General features: G+C 41.0%; 1 protein-coding gene across 3 annotated transcripts in view; it reads left to right on the top strand.

Moving 5' to 3' along the window:
- luzp1 (leucine zipper protein 1) overlaps positions 1-13,104 on the top strand; it is a 47,628-nt gene extending 34,524 nt beyond the window's left edge. For all 3 annotated transcript variants that reach the window (XM_027274506.1, XM_027274508.1, XM_027274507.1), the window contains 2 exons: positions 6,101-6,384; positions 7,041-13,104. In XM_027274506.1, the coding sequence (XP_027130307.1) occupies positions 6,101-6,343 (243 nt within the window). In that variant the 3' untranslated portion in view covers positions 6,344-6,384; positions 7,041-13,104. The remainder of the gene's footprint in view (positions 1-6,100; positions 6,385-7,040) is intronic.
- Positions 13,105-13,356: the final 252 nt, after the last annotated feature.

The following is a 13,356-nucleotide window of genomic DNA, read 5'->3' as shown; positions in this document are numbered from 1 at the left end:
TTACTGAAGATAACTGTTCAAATACTCACCTCCACACATAATCTGTTTGTAATCCACAGACAGGCTTCTTTTTGCACATACGCCTCTGTCACTCATTATTTGCTGCCTTAATTTGAAGTTATTATCTACACTTAGTTATTTTGAGGTTTTCTTTTCACATCTGGTAAAGCAAAACTTTTGCCAAGCCCAAGTCTGATATGTTTTAACAAACAAATTTCAGTACAAAGAGCTATAATATTTTTATGTATGTATGCCTATGCATTAGCAACTTAATTAATAGAGTGTGAAAGGTTATACAAGTCATCAGAAATATGGGGTGAAAACTACTAATGGTCTACAGTATTAACTTGTCCATTAGTATATAATATATTGTCAATGGTTGTAGTACTGCTTACAGAGTGGGCTCCATGGCTACAATAACATGTCAGTCTGTCAGTTTGACAAACTACGCTGGAGTAGAGTCCTTTGGGTAAGATCTGTGTTTTCCCCTATAAATAAACTGAATGTTGCCAAGGAGACAGACACACACATGCTAAGTGTCTGCTGTCTCATCCATCATCTCTGGTCACGTTTGCGATCTCGGGGCAAAAAGTTAAAGTCATCTGGAGTTAAATTGTTTTTGTCTTGTGTTCGTACAGCAGACAAATATCAGCTGTCAAAGATAATTCTAGAGAGATTTCTTCAGTATTTGTTTAGCTCCACTATGCTTGAGCAGATCCAGTAGTAGCAGCGGATAGATTCCACAGTGTTGTTGCTTTTTAGCTGTTATACTCAAGTCATGATTTAAGGGTCTTTTAGTGCATTGATTTAGTGTATTGTAGGTCAGGACCAGGACTTCAGGAGGCTACCGGATCATGGTGGTGCTCTGCACCAAAGTTGTGCAATGGTGTTATTGTCATGGACAGTTTTTAGATTCACAAGGTCTCTTCCACTGGGAGCTTTTACGAAGGCTGGGCATCAACTCTTTTTTGGTATAGACTAATGGGCCAGAAAACATGTAGAGTAGTGAAACAGTTCTTGATTTAAATCAGTATTTTGTCAAGTTTGATTTATTTAAGCAAAGTTAATGTAGTCATTTGTTTTTGACCAAATTTGATATTTTAGAGCTTTGGCTCCTTTTGTTAAGTAAAGTATTGAGAAAAGTATAATATTGGTATCAGTATAAAAACTCAGGTATCGTTTTAGCATTAGTATCAAATTGACAATATTGAGTTGCACAGCCTGTACTGGCTCATTGGCTGCATCATCACTGGTCAAGTTGTTCTTCACACTTCTTTTCTCCTGTGTTCGAAATTGTTGTGGTAATCAGTCAGGGTATCACACCAACACACAGTAGTGTCAAACCAACACACAAAAGCATGCTCCAGTCAGCAAAGACAATGAGGAAAGATCTCAAAACCTTCAGCTGGTTTCTTATCTCCAGCTAGATGCGCCATTGCATAGAAACACAGCAAATGGCCTTAGAGCTTTAACTGCCTTCAGGGTCCCTCCCTCTCATTAGCCTCAATGGGCTTCTGTTTGTCTAACACTGAGCCTCGAGCCTTGACGCCCTCTCTTTAGCACCAATATGGACTGGTAGAAAGAGCATTAGTGGACAGCCATCGTTCTTTTGTCCATGACTCCTCCCTTCCCTTCCTCTCTTGTCACCCCCCTATTTAATTTGTCATCCAAGCGTGACATGAACAAAATGGTTTCAAGTCATGAATTTGAAGAGCTCTGTCAGGGTCAGTGCCTACATCAGTTTTGCCACATGGCCTTGACCCCAACTCTGTGTTTTCTGACGGCAACCACTTATTCTCAGTTCAGTTCATAAGTCCGCTGCTCGCCTCTTTCTGACCCCACATCGTTCAATCTTGATGGCCTGGTTACCGAAGAGTCCTGGAAATAAGCAATTGGATGTGTCTGTGATGTGGTAAATCACCAGTGACCTGATGGGATGCCTTTCTTGTTGTCACCCTTTCAGTTTTGTTTTGTTTTTGTCAGTAATGGGAATTTCCCAAACCCACTTGGTTGACTCTGCGGTGTGGTAAAACGTTGTTCATCCTGATATTTGATGCATGAACTGGTCACTCCATTTGGATAGCAATTATGAACAGAAATTGCTACAGTGCAAAAAAAAAAAACCTACTTGAATTCATAATTGGGCTTTGAAGCATGTCTTGGAGCACAGCCGATCATCTTTGGTTTGGATTTTAGAACATTTCAGTGGTCTGAACAGCATCCATTCCCAAGAGGTTTGGATAAATGCAGCTGTAGTTAGGACAGCGGGAGGTTGGGATTAGTTTGTGATTGCAATGTCAAAGGTTGATAGAAGAGGTTTGTATTATTACAAGTTTGTAGATGGAGGCACATGGGTTGATGGACTGAAGAGGAATGTAGCTAGCCACCATTAAATAAATGTGCCATTGATCTTTCTTCCACTTGGTATCAGTTCTCTATCTTTGGCAAAAGCTTGACCTCTTAAAAGTTGCAGTCTACATATAAATAGCAGCTGTTCATAGTATGATATGATGTTATTGTTTTAGACATTTACTCCTCCTAAATTCCCTTTGAACATAATAAGATTGCTTGAAAAATGTGTGTTTTGGCTAGAGATGAAAATTTCCTGCCTACATGGCTTTAATTTTTAATTTTCCTTTTTTTCCACATCCAAGGCTTCCCAGTAATAAGTGCAGAGCAGAGCAGACTGAAAATCAGCTTACTGACCAGTAAGGCACTCAATCAATAGTCATTAAGAAGGAGACAACACTCCCAATTCCTTTAAGTACCCTGAAGTGATCTGGCAAACTGATAGCTTATTGATTAGCTTTCTTTTTTTGAACCTCATGCATTAATTATTTGGATGTCATTTATTCAAACCTCTGTGGGACAGGGAGTGACATCCTTTCATCTCGTGAAAGGTCATGGTCATATCATACTAATCCATGATATAAATGCAGTGTAACCTTTATTGTATGTGATTTTAGCAGTGTGTCGTTCCACCACTTTGATCCAGAATTAAATATCTGAGCAACATTTTAACATTTTGTTCAGACATTCATGGTGTAGAGAGGATTATGCTTATTAAAATTTTCTTCTTCAGTGAAATTTCTCAACAACCAATGGATGACTTGCCATTAAACTTGGTACAGAGAAATACCTGTGGCACCCGGAGCATGAATTCAAATTATTTTAGTGATCCCCTGACTTTCCTTTTAATCCCATGAGCAGGTGAATTTTTTCGTTTATCCACTGAAATTTCACTGGATGTGTTTGGACAAAGTCCTGTAAAAGAGTTACGAGAGAATATGTTCTAATGACTTTGTTGAGTCATTTGGTGACCTTTAGTGCCACCACAAGGCTCACATTGTTGGTTTTGACTGAAATGTCCCCACAGAATGAATTTTAATACCCGATCCCGTCATTTTTTTTTCTCTAGTGCCATTGTTTTCAATTCAAAATTTGAATTTCTCTCATTTGAATTAGTCTAATACTATATTACTTAAACTAATGAATTCCCACATCAAACCCACCTGCCTTTGGGTAAGGATAATTAAAAATGGTCAGTGTGAAAGCAGCAGAGAGCGCTTGCTTTCTGTAGCAGTCACTCCACACCTCATAGTACAGAATAGAACAGCATTGTAGTAATTCCTCCCTGCTGTAGCAGTAGGAAACCACAGCTTGTACATGAATGAGTCGTGAACTTATGTTTGGCTGAGGACAGCGCAGCCGATATGGCAGATGAGCGAGATACCAAAACATCCTTTGTTGAGTTAAAAACCAGTGGCAGTAAGGTACAGTGTGGGATTAGAGCTGCTCTGCAGTTCATCGTTCGCCTGATGTGACCCGTAAAGAAAAAGCCCTGTGGAATAACAGTCTGTGCAGCAGCTGAACTCGAAATGTGGGATGTCTTCAGTAGTAGAACATCAGACAACAGACACCGTACGAATGACCCGTGAAAAGCAATAAAAGAATGACTTTTATAAATCATAACCAATAAACAGATCATCATCTGGGCAAATGAAACACAAATTGTACCTTTTCCGAAACATTTCACCTGCAGTGTTGAGAGTATTGTCTTGCTTTATAGGTGATTTAAGAGTTTGGATTGGCAAGACACCACCATTCCTTTAAATTGGGCGAGAGACCAAGGGCAGACAGATTTAAAGCAGGGGTATAATTTGTTCTCCAGATGCTCTGACACGCTACTTGTGTTATTTCTTGAATCTGCTGGCCTTCATATGGTATTAGAGAGTAGAGTCTTCTCACAGCGTCTGTTTGGTTTTCAAAGTGAACTCTTGGAAACTGAATTGATCATTCTAAAACAGAGAACCTTTTTTTTTCACTCATAAAACTCCAGAGAGCCCGAGCTGAATGAAGGATTTGTAAGTATCTACTCATAAAGCCTAAAACGCCCTTTTAGGAATTGTAATAATAATAACACGCTTATTCGATTTCTTGCAGGGAGTTAGATGAGAAGATTCTCATGTCTGTGCGTAAGTATGAAGCTGCAGTTGGTTAGCTTAGCTTGGCATTAAGGCTGGCTGTTTTAAACATTGGCTTGTGAGCTTTAGAGGTACTGGCTCCAACTGCATATTTAGTGTACAAATAGTGAAAGAGAGTGGTATTGGTCTTCTTATCAAATTCTAAGCAAGAAAGCAAATGTAGTGTATTTCCCAAAATGTTGAAACTATTCCTTTTAAATATCACAGAACATACCAATCCTGTTTATTTGACATGTACAAGTTGGTGCGAGGTAGATATGTACCTAACAGCACTGTTCTTTTTCTAGCCCCTCGTTTTTTTTTTATGATGTCAAATCATCATGCTGTGCTGCCTTGCTGACATGATTTAGTGTTTCTGATTATAACAGCCTATAAATGTGGGTTTTCCAAGCTGAAGGCATTCTGATGTGATCTGCAGGAGCAGGTCTGTGATGAGAGCAGCACTTGCTGTTCCCAGTAGATTTCCTCTGCTGTGGCACATCAGCTTACTTAACAGCATTTATTACAGGCTGATGTTCCTCTCGCCTAAATATTTTCTTAAATTAACTTTCAGCCACACGGGGGGAAAAAAAACTCTGCATTGGCACATACAGAAGTTACTAATCTTCCTTTGACTGAAGCCACATATCTTTTAAAAGCCGTGTAGCACATCACACATATTGTCATTTTCAAACTTTTTCTTTTAACTTTTGGTTAACACATGCCAAATATTCAATGCCATGTGTTATTTTTGATAACTTTTGTTATGTTAATTCCACTGCAATGTGTTTAACAATGTACAAGCCTCCTGTTGAGTGTAGGAAGAACACTGGAAGTGCAATACATGGAAACCTTGCGAAAGCCCCCGTTCTTACAGCAGTGGCTTACCATAGAAGGAGAATATGCCACACTGCCGTTTCCTCCCCTCGATGACTGGAGCAGGAAGTGACCACATTGAACACGCCTACTTGGCATGGTTCGCTGGTGACTGATTTCCTGTCTGTTACCCCTGGAGACTGAGAAAGGCAGTCCAGCAGGGCTCCATTAAAGCCAATTAGCGAGAATGCATTCTAAAACTGCATCAGAAGCCAACTCCAGCCCACCAAATGTCACTAATTATGGTGCTTTTTTAAAGCTGAAATTACAGGAGCGGGGTGCTGTTTCTGTGTGCTTTAGGAACTGCATCGTCATCTAACTCTCGCTTTCTTAGAGCAGGGTTACTGAGGTTATGAGAGGGGACGTGCCGTTGTAGCCACCACAGACTAGTAACTTGGGGTTTGTTTTCTAGTCAGCCCACCAAATTATAAATCTCTCAGCTTGGGGTATGTTTGGGGTTTTTGGTTGGGGATTTTTCCCCTGGCATAAGTCCACATGGCAGACTTTCCTTGTCACACACCAGTTAACATAAACAGCATGTATTTAATGCCCACATAATACAAAAGACCAAACAAAATGCCCAGAGCTCCTATACACAAATCCGGAATATGGGATTGAATGTACCGAACTCTGTTGTAATGTTTGTGTTTTTATCCAAGCCAATGTCAAACCAATCCACTTATTAAAGAAGGACATGTTGCAGCTGCCAGTACAGTCTATGAGCAAGAATTTATCTTTATCTAATTTTCTAACCTTTCCAGGCTGCTGATGGTGTGGAGCCCAGTCCAAACCCGAGCCACAGCCCAGCCTCCTGGAGGCGGCAGCTACCCAGCAGTGACTCTCACCAACTGGGGAGCTCTTATGACCGGGCATCCAAGATAGGAGGGGCCTCCTCCAGAGGGGACCTGTGGTCCAGTCGGGGTCAAGGGTCAGGGGCCAGAGCTGAAGGGAGGAGTGGAGCGGGGAGCAGACTGTGGAGCCAACGTCAGTCTGAACATCATTAGACCATTTGGGTCTGAACAGGACTCCTACAGAAAAAGGACAGGTAGGAGAGGACAGGATGTTATATCTTCTTTTCTTCTGACTCATGAAACTCATTAATTAAAGGAAACTAGTGTTAATTACCCCTGTTGCAATGATGTCACATCTCTTAAGGGGGTTTCAAATCAAATTCACAGTAGTAAGATGACCTGACCCTGCTGTAGAACATTTTACAACACTGTGTTTAGTACATCCATCATCATGGCAGCAGTTTAATAAGTAGAGAGTAGCTTTCACTGCATGCTGAGGCAGTTCCAGGTGAACTGTAGTGTAGCTATAGCAATCCTTTGTTGTTTGTAATTTCCAAATATAGTCCTGATTCTTCAGCAGATACTTGTGATTTAATTTTGTTTTCTCTCTATTTAAACCCAAATAAATGCTCCTTAATCGTAAGTTTATTGTCTGAAAATGTATTCTTCATACATCTTGACTTATGTTCAGCTGTGACCTTAAAAGATTTTACTGTAAATTAATTGTTATAATTTAATTGGAAGTCTACCAATTGAACAACAATTTTCCCTATAATTAGTACCAAATTACCTTGTTCTTTCTGGCAGTCATTCTAAAAAATTACAGACCAATCATGTTTCTAAAAAAATGAATAGTTGCATTAAAATATGAATGATTAAGATCTGTCTCTCCATTTTTTTTTCTTAACAGCACTCTATTAATCTCTCAATGGCACAAGGAGGGCCAAACATCAGTTTCCCATCAACTAGTGGCTACACCATTACCAGCATCTCAAAAAAGTCAACATCTACAGCTTTTATAGGAAGCAAAAAAGAAAACGAGCAGTATAGAACAACAAACCACAGACATCCTTACTCTAACCCTGAGTGTATGCTGAGACGTGAATGGCTCTTCCTATCCGGAACTTTCTCTGTCCCTAAAGAGGCATAAATGGAAAGACAGTGCCTGTACAGTGTTTTGGACGACGCCTCACCAGCCCAAGTATCCTCTTCTGCTTCTTGTGTTGGATGTATTATAGTGTAATCCCGAAACTTGACAAGGAAGAGGTTGGCATGCTGGGGACGGCTGGAGATTTTCCTGCGTGCCAGAGAAGGTTTTAAAGAGAGTTAGAGGAAGAAGGACTCAAACGCTGAGAATGCCTTTCTCGGAAGACCATTACAGTGACCTCAATGGAGCCGGATGTGTCGCTTCTGCATCAGAATTTCAACCGTTCTTCATCACTGAAAAAAGAAAACCCCCCAGCTTCAGTCAACAGCAGTTCAATGTTTAAGATGCATCTTCACCTCACAGGGCCGGATCTTCATGCAGAATTCTTCACAAACTAAAGGATCTTTACTTTAAATGTGACCAAAAACAGGAAGCGAATTACCATCTGTGCTGACTCGTACCATGATATTCACTTTAGTTTACTGTGTGCTGTTTTTCTGATACTCTCACACATACAGTTTGTAGGCAGAACCATAGAAACAACGAGAAAACATATGCACATTTAAATCTTTTGGTTCAGTTTTAACCCGTGTCACCACTTTCTGGCATGCAGCCTCAAACTGGATTCAATTTGGCGCCTTCGATGTTGACCAAACATTTGCATGTTTCTAAGTAATAACTGAAGAGCACTTGAAAGATTGTGACTCAGCATGCACTCTGTTCAAAGGATTGCTGGTTTGGTACATTAAAGGCGCACACAAACACAGATTATTTCTGACACACCGAGACCCTATTTAAGCCTTTTTTGCCATTTTCATCACTTATTTTGACTCTTTGTAATTCGCTTCCTGTTCTGCATTATCCTTTCCTTTTTCTGCTCAACCATATCAAGACAAAAAAAAAATCGTAGTTTGCACGCAATGAAATGCAATGCACATGTAGAAGAAAAATTATTGGGGTGGGCGCGGGGGGGCATTGTTTATAACCTCAAACCATGCTACAGTTTCCATGGTGCTTTGTCTTACAGCTGTTGCAATTGTTCTCATTCATGTATTTTCAGAGAGCCATAGCAAAATGGAGTTTCTGTTTTAACTGAACGTTGGACTTTGGATTACCAGCAAACCTGACCTGGCAAGGCGGACATATTTTCTGTGCTGCTGTAAATACTGTGTACATGCCAGCCAGTCATAGGAAGACACAAGACTTCTAACCACAAGGAACTGATAGTCCAACTTGTGTGTGTGTGTGTGACTGGGTTCGCCGTGCGAATCGTCCCAGCTTATCTCCATTTCTTATTTCTATCGAGGTGTATTATTTTGTTAAATCACAGAATATCAACTTGTCGTTGGTATGTTGGAGCAATCTCTCATTGGCGGGGGCCACTGCAGCGATGGGGGGGAGGGGTGCCACAGAAACCGACTTTTAGTAGTGGCCAGTAATAAAATAAGTTGTTTTCATTTAGGTGAATGGTGCATATCTATGACAGAAACCTCACTGACATTGTCAAACCTTTCTGTAATGAGTCCTCAGACAGGCTCCTGATGGATGTAAGATTCATTGCAGTACAACAGGCGATGTAAGCGTTGATCCCACAACAAAATATATGAATGTTGCTATTGAATGCAGCTGAGAATGACCAATTGCTTGATGGCTTGATGCACCAATCCCAACACAACTGTGTTCTTTGTCTATCTGACAAGATCATGTAACCATAACTGTGATAACTTGGGACACATGGGATGTCGGAAAAAACTTTTAAAGCCTGGTCTCCATCTGGTTCCTCTGCTGTTATGGATTTCAATGCTGTGTTGAGTCAGACCCTGGTGGGTCTGAGTATTTTTCTCAGTTCTCCTGTATTCTATCAGCCGCCATCTAATCATAATATTTATTTGTCTCCATGCACAGTTTCTTTTATTGTGAAGAGGTCTGCCTGGTGGCAGGCAGGAGTCCAATCTGTCGCCGCTTTGTCACTTTACTGTTTATGCAAGCAGGAGATTATATGCAATCAATAAACTCCCCGCCCGTCCCCATGCAACGTCTGTAACTATGTCAGTCATCATGTACATGCAGATCGGAGGTGATAAGTCCAACCTAAAATGTTTTATTTTACATTTTCTCTTACTGTAAGTTAATTTCCATAAACCCTTTGTTATAAATCTACAGTATGTTTATCTGTGCCTTGAGATAGGGTAAGAGAGGTAGATTGTCGCAACAAATTCCGACTTGCACCATATTCTTATACTTGCAGAAATGCAATACAAATTGCGAGGTTCTTTTTTCGACTTTATATTTTTTACATTCAGAGGATCGCTGTATGGAACGTCGTAAATGTATTTTGGTTTAAGCGTAAAAGAGGTTCCCTGAGAAAAAAGCTATTTTTTTTAACCTAACCTAACTTCAAAGTAGCCTTTTAAAGAATATAGACCGCACCGCCCAAAAAGCTATGTCGTTTGGATTTGTCTGTCAGATTCGCAGGGTGCAACGCAGCCTCGGAAAGGATTGCCATGTGGCCTCTTCATGGCCGCTGCTGCCTTTATGACAGAGCAAAAACAGATCAGACATACTGTCCGGAGCTCTTAGTACACAAGCCAAAAGTTGATGATGATATAGCCCTTTCTGTACTTTCTCTGTCATTGTTTCTAGTACCACTCTTCTCATTTACCAAGAGGGAATGCCATCTCTTCCACAATCTATCATCTTTTCAACCGATTCCAATTTTCCTTTTAGTATTTTAGAGAAGTCCCTCCCTCCCCCTTTCCTCTCTTCCTCCCTCTTCCTCTGTTTCTTTGCATCTCCCTTGGAATCTCATTTCCTAAAGGGAAAGCCAAGTCCTAAACAGGAGTGATATGTGTTGTTGGTTCAGAGAGTTGTTGTTTTATTGAAGGCCAGAGGCCTGTCACCAGATAGTGATGGGCAGCTCCCTGGGTAGCTGGAAGGTCAGAGGTCAGGGCTGCATCTAATCCTGTCTTTACGTCTTGACTCAGGGCTTCTAAATACGGGAGGGAGGAAGACGGACAGCTTGGCAGCGATGTCCACTTTAGGGATAATTAAAACAGACGGGGGGTATCGAATGTCCGGTTCTGCCTGTACTCATGCTGCCAGAGATAAACATGGTGTGGTCGTCCATCAGTGTGTGTTGTTATTAATATGTCAGTGAGGGCTCACGTTTTTTAAAGCTGAACATGTGAACTGGAGTGTTGTAAGCCGCTGCAGATCCCGGAGTAAGAAGGTGCTGAATGACAAATGTGCACGTGTGTTTGTCAGTTTTGGCATGCGGGGCCAGAGTTTGTTTTTTAATAGTCGAGGTTGACATCACAGTTGGTCTGGATCACTGTATATAGCTGCTTGGTGATGCAAGAACTCTCCTCAACCCTTATCCTGCCTTACTGCTGCCATAAAGGTGTACTGTCACTTTTTTTTTCCCTCCGCCCAATATATATGGTTTTACCCGTCCTCACTACGACTACACTGTGCAACCTCTATCATTCATTTGTCTCTTTCACTTCACTTCTCTCACCCTGAGGTGTGTATTTGAGTCAGGGGGGTCCCAGGAAGAGCCAGCTGTCGGAAATTGTAGGTTTTATGACGCGTTGGAGGGTTTCCCTCCTGGAGACCGTCTTCAAAGAAAGCAGGCCTTCTTAAAGGGCAAAGTTGAAACTGTATCCTCCGCTATGCATGTTGTCTTTCTTCCTTACAAGGCCCCAAAGTACGCTAACATCTGACTGTACGTCCACTCCGTCCATTGAAACCTAGCTGGACTCGCTAAGCTGTTGTGCCAGGATGAAGGTCAGTTGAGGCGTCTATCTAAATGTGTTCTGGGCTACATGCCCTCTACTCACGTTATAGGTCTTATCCATCGCTTCCAGTGGCGAGAGCCTGTGTAGTGTTGACATGGTGGAATGTACTGACTGTTCACCAGGGAGTCAAGTGAAGACTTTACAGGTTTCAAGAATCAATGGCTTTTGTGGCACTATAAAGAAACAGCTGGGGGCCTCTTTCATACTTTTGGTGCTTCCTCTTCCTCTCCCTGAATGATGGCAGTTCTGCAGAACATTTGTTGAATCGGAGAATTATAGCAGAATATTTAATGGCTGTGAAAATTCCTACAAGGACGAGAGGTGGTGAGGCAGCTTCCGCTTTCCTGCTCAAATACCAACGAAAGAGTTACCAGAAATCCTCTTAAGCTCGGCCGGTGTATGTATAAACATCCGTTATTTACAAGTCATTGTTTTTTCCTTTTTATAAAGTAGACTAGAATGTACTTAGTGGAGAATGGAGTGGTAGGGCAGAAATGGCTCTTGGGCAGCAAGCAGGGCCCTTGTCCTAAAAAAGGCCTCCATTGTGAAGCCAGGGTCATGGTGTCATTGCGTGGCGTAGGCTGTAATCTGCACTTAACCAGCACTTAACTTTAAGACCTCAAACGACTAATGCCCGCTTAGTCCCCTTTGTCAAAAAGTTTCCTCCTTTGTGTCCCTGAATTGTACTTTTACTCTTGTTTCAGTAGCTGTTTGCTGAATGTACCGCAGTCAAATATGTTATGTGTTTTTTGCACCAGTCAAATTAGAGTATTTAAAAATCATCTCACCAGTTACGGAATTTTTTTAAGGTATGGCACCGCGTTACGCCTGCATCTCAGCCTTTTAACGTGCCAAAATCATTCCACAGTATTTCCAGTTTACAGATAGAGACAGTGCCAATATTTCCCCGGACGGACACCCTGTCTCTAAAATACTGAAAATTAAGGGGAACTAATCAATTTGAGGGTTTTCTTTTCTTTTTGTTTTCTGCATATGTATGTTTTTATTTCTTTGTTAAACAAAAGATGTCTTATTTTGGAAGCTATATTGGATAGATTTTATTTAAGGAAAATCTTGTAATTTTGTAAAGTGGGCCTTATTATTGAAATATATTAAGTATTTGTCCATCTTGATTTTAAGAATGATATTTTTTTTTGCAAGATAATGTATCTTCCTCATTGTTATTACACTCCTGGAGAGTACTTCTTCCTGTGTTTTGTGTTTGTTGTTTTAATGCAAGACATTTCTCACGACCTGGAGACATGATGGCACACCATGGATCAGAGAAAGACCAGAGAGGGAGAGAAAGAGAGAGAGAAAGGCCAGGGCTGTGTCATAGTCATTGAAGAATGAGAGCGATGCGCATTTTATCAGAGCTGAGCAGGTCTGCGGTGCTGAGTGGTTCACCATGTGTCGTCCCATCTTTATCGGGAACTGTTCAGCGCTCCGGGCCTCTACTCTCCTACTCTGTTCTCCCTCGCTCATAAATTCAGGGTTTGTACATCTTCTGTGCTGTATGTTTGTAAGTGCTGCCAAAGAAAGAGGCGTGCAGGCCCCAGACACACGTGTATATATAAGCGCACAAAAATAATCTAATAGGAATTTTAAAAAAACAACAACATATAGCTGGATCTCATCTCTCTTACACACATACATGCACAGATGCAACAATTTCAGGCCTGTACAATCAGTCTTTTTTTTATTTTTATTGTTAAGTGTTTATAAGTTCATTTTGTGTGCTGAAGAAGGAGACTAACAGACAGAGGTGTCAAACAACTATGTGTAATGAAATTGGATCAAAAGGGTTTTTATGATTTATTACTGCTTCTCAGTGTGTCAGCAATGCCAGGTGGACTGTGTGGGAAGGCTGTTTTTTTTTTTTTTTTTTCCTCCCTGTTTTAGACTTAATACATTGTGCATGTTTTAACCTTACTGTGGCTGGCGCACTCTGCATGTAGGTCTCTTGAAGCTGCCAACTGTACAGCAAACCATATGTATTCCAATAAAAATAAAAACCAACCTGTTTGTAAGACGTCTCCATGTTGGAACCTGTGTCAGTATGTGTGCACGCTTTGCTGATGGTGTGTAAAACTCATCTAAATTAATCACTTTTAACGTTTTTTTTTTTTTTTTTTGCTTAACCAGCTCAGCAAGTTTTGATTTCATAGCAGTACACCCTCTGTGTGTGTGTGTACGTGTGTTCAATCCTCTGGTCTGAACGGAGCACGGAGGGAACAGCAGCTGACGGTATGCAAAATAAGCAGGCAGACAAATGAGGCAAA

Source organism: Larimichthys crocea, chromosome XXIV (genome assembly GCF_000972845.2).
Source record: "Larimichthys crocea isolate SSNF chromosome XXIV, L_crocea_2.0, whole genome shotgun sequence".
Classification (NCBI taxonomy): domain Eukaryota; kingdom Metazoa; phylum Chordata; class Actinopteri; family Sciaenidae; genus Larimichthys; species Larimichthys crocea.
This window is presented reverse-complemented; position numbering and strand designations above follow the sequence as displayed.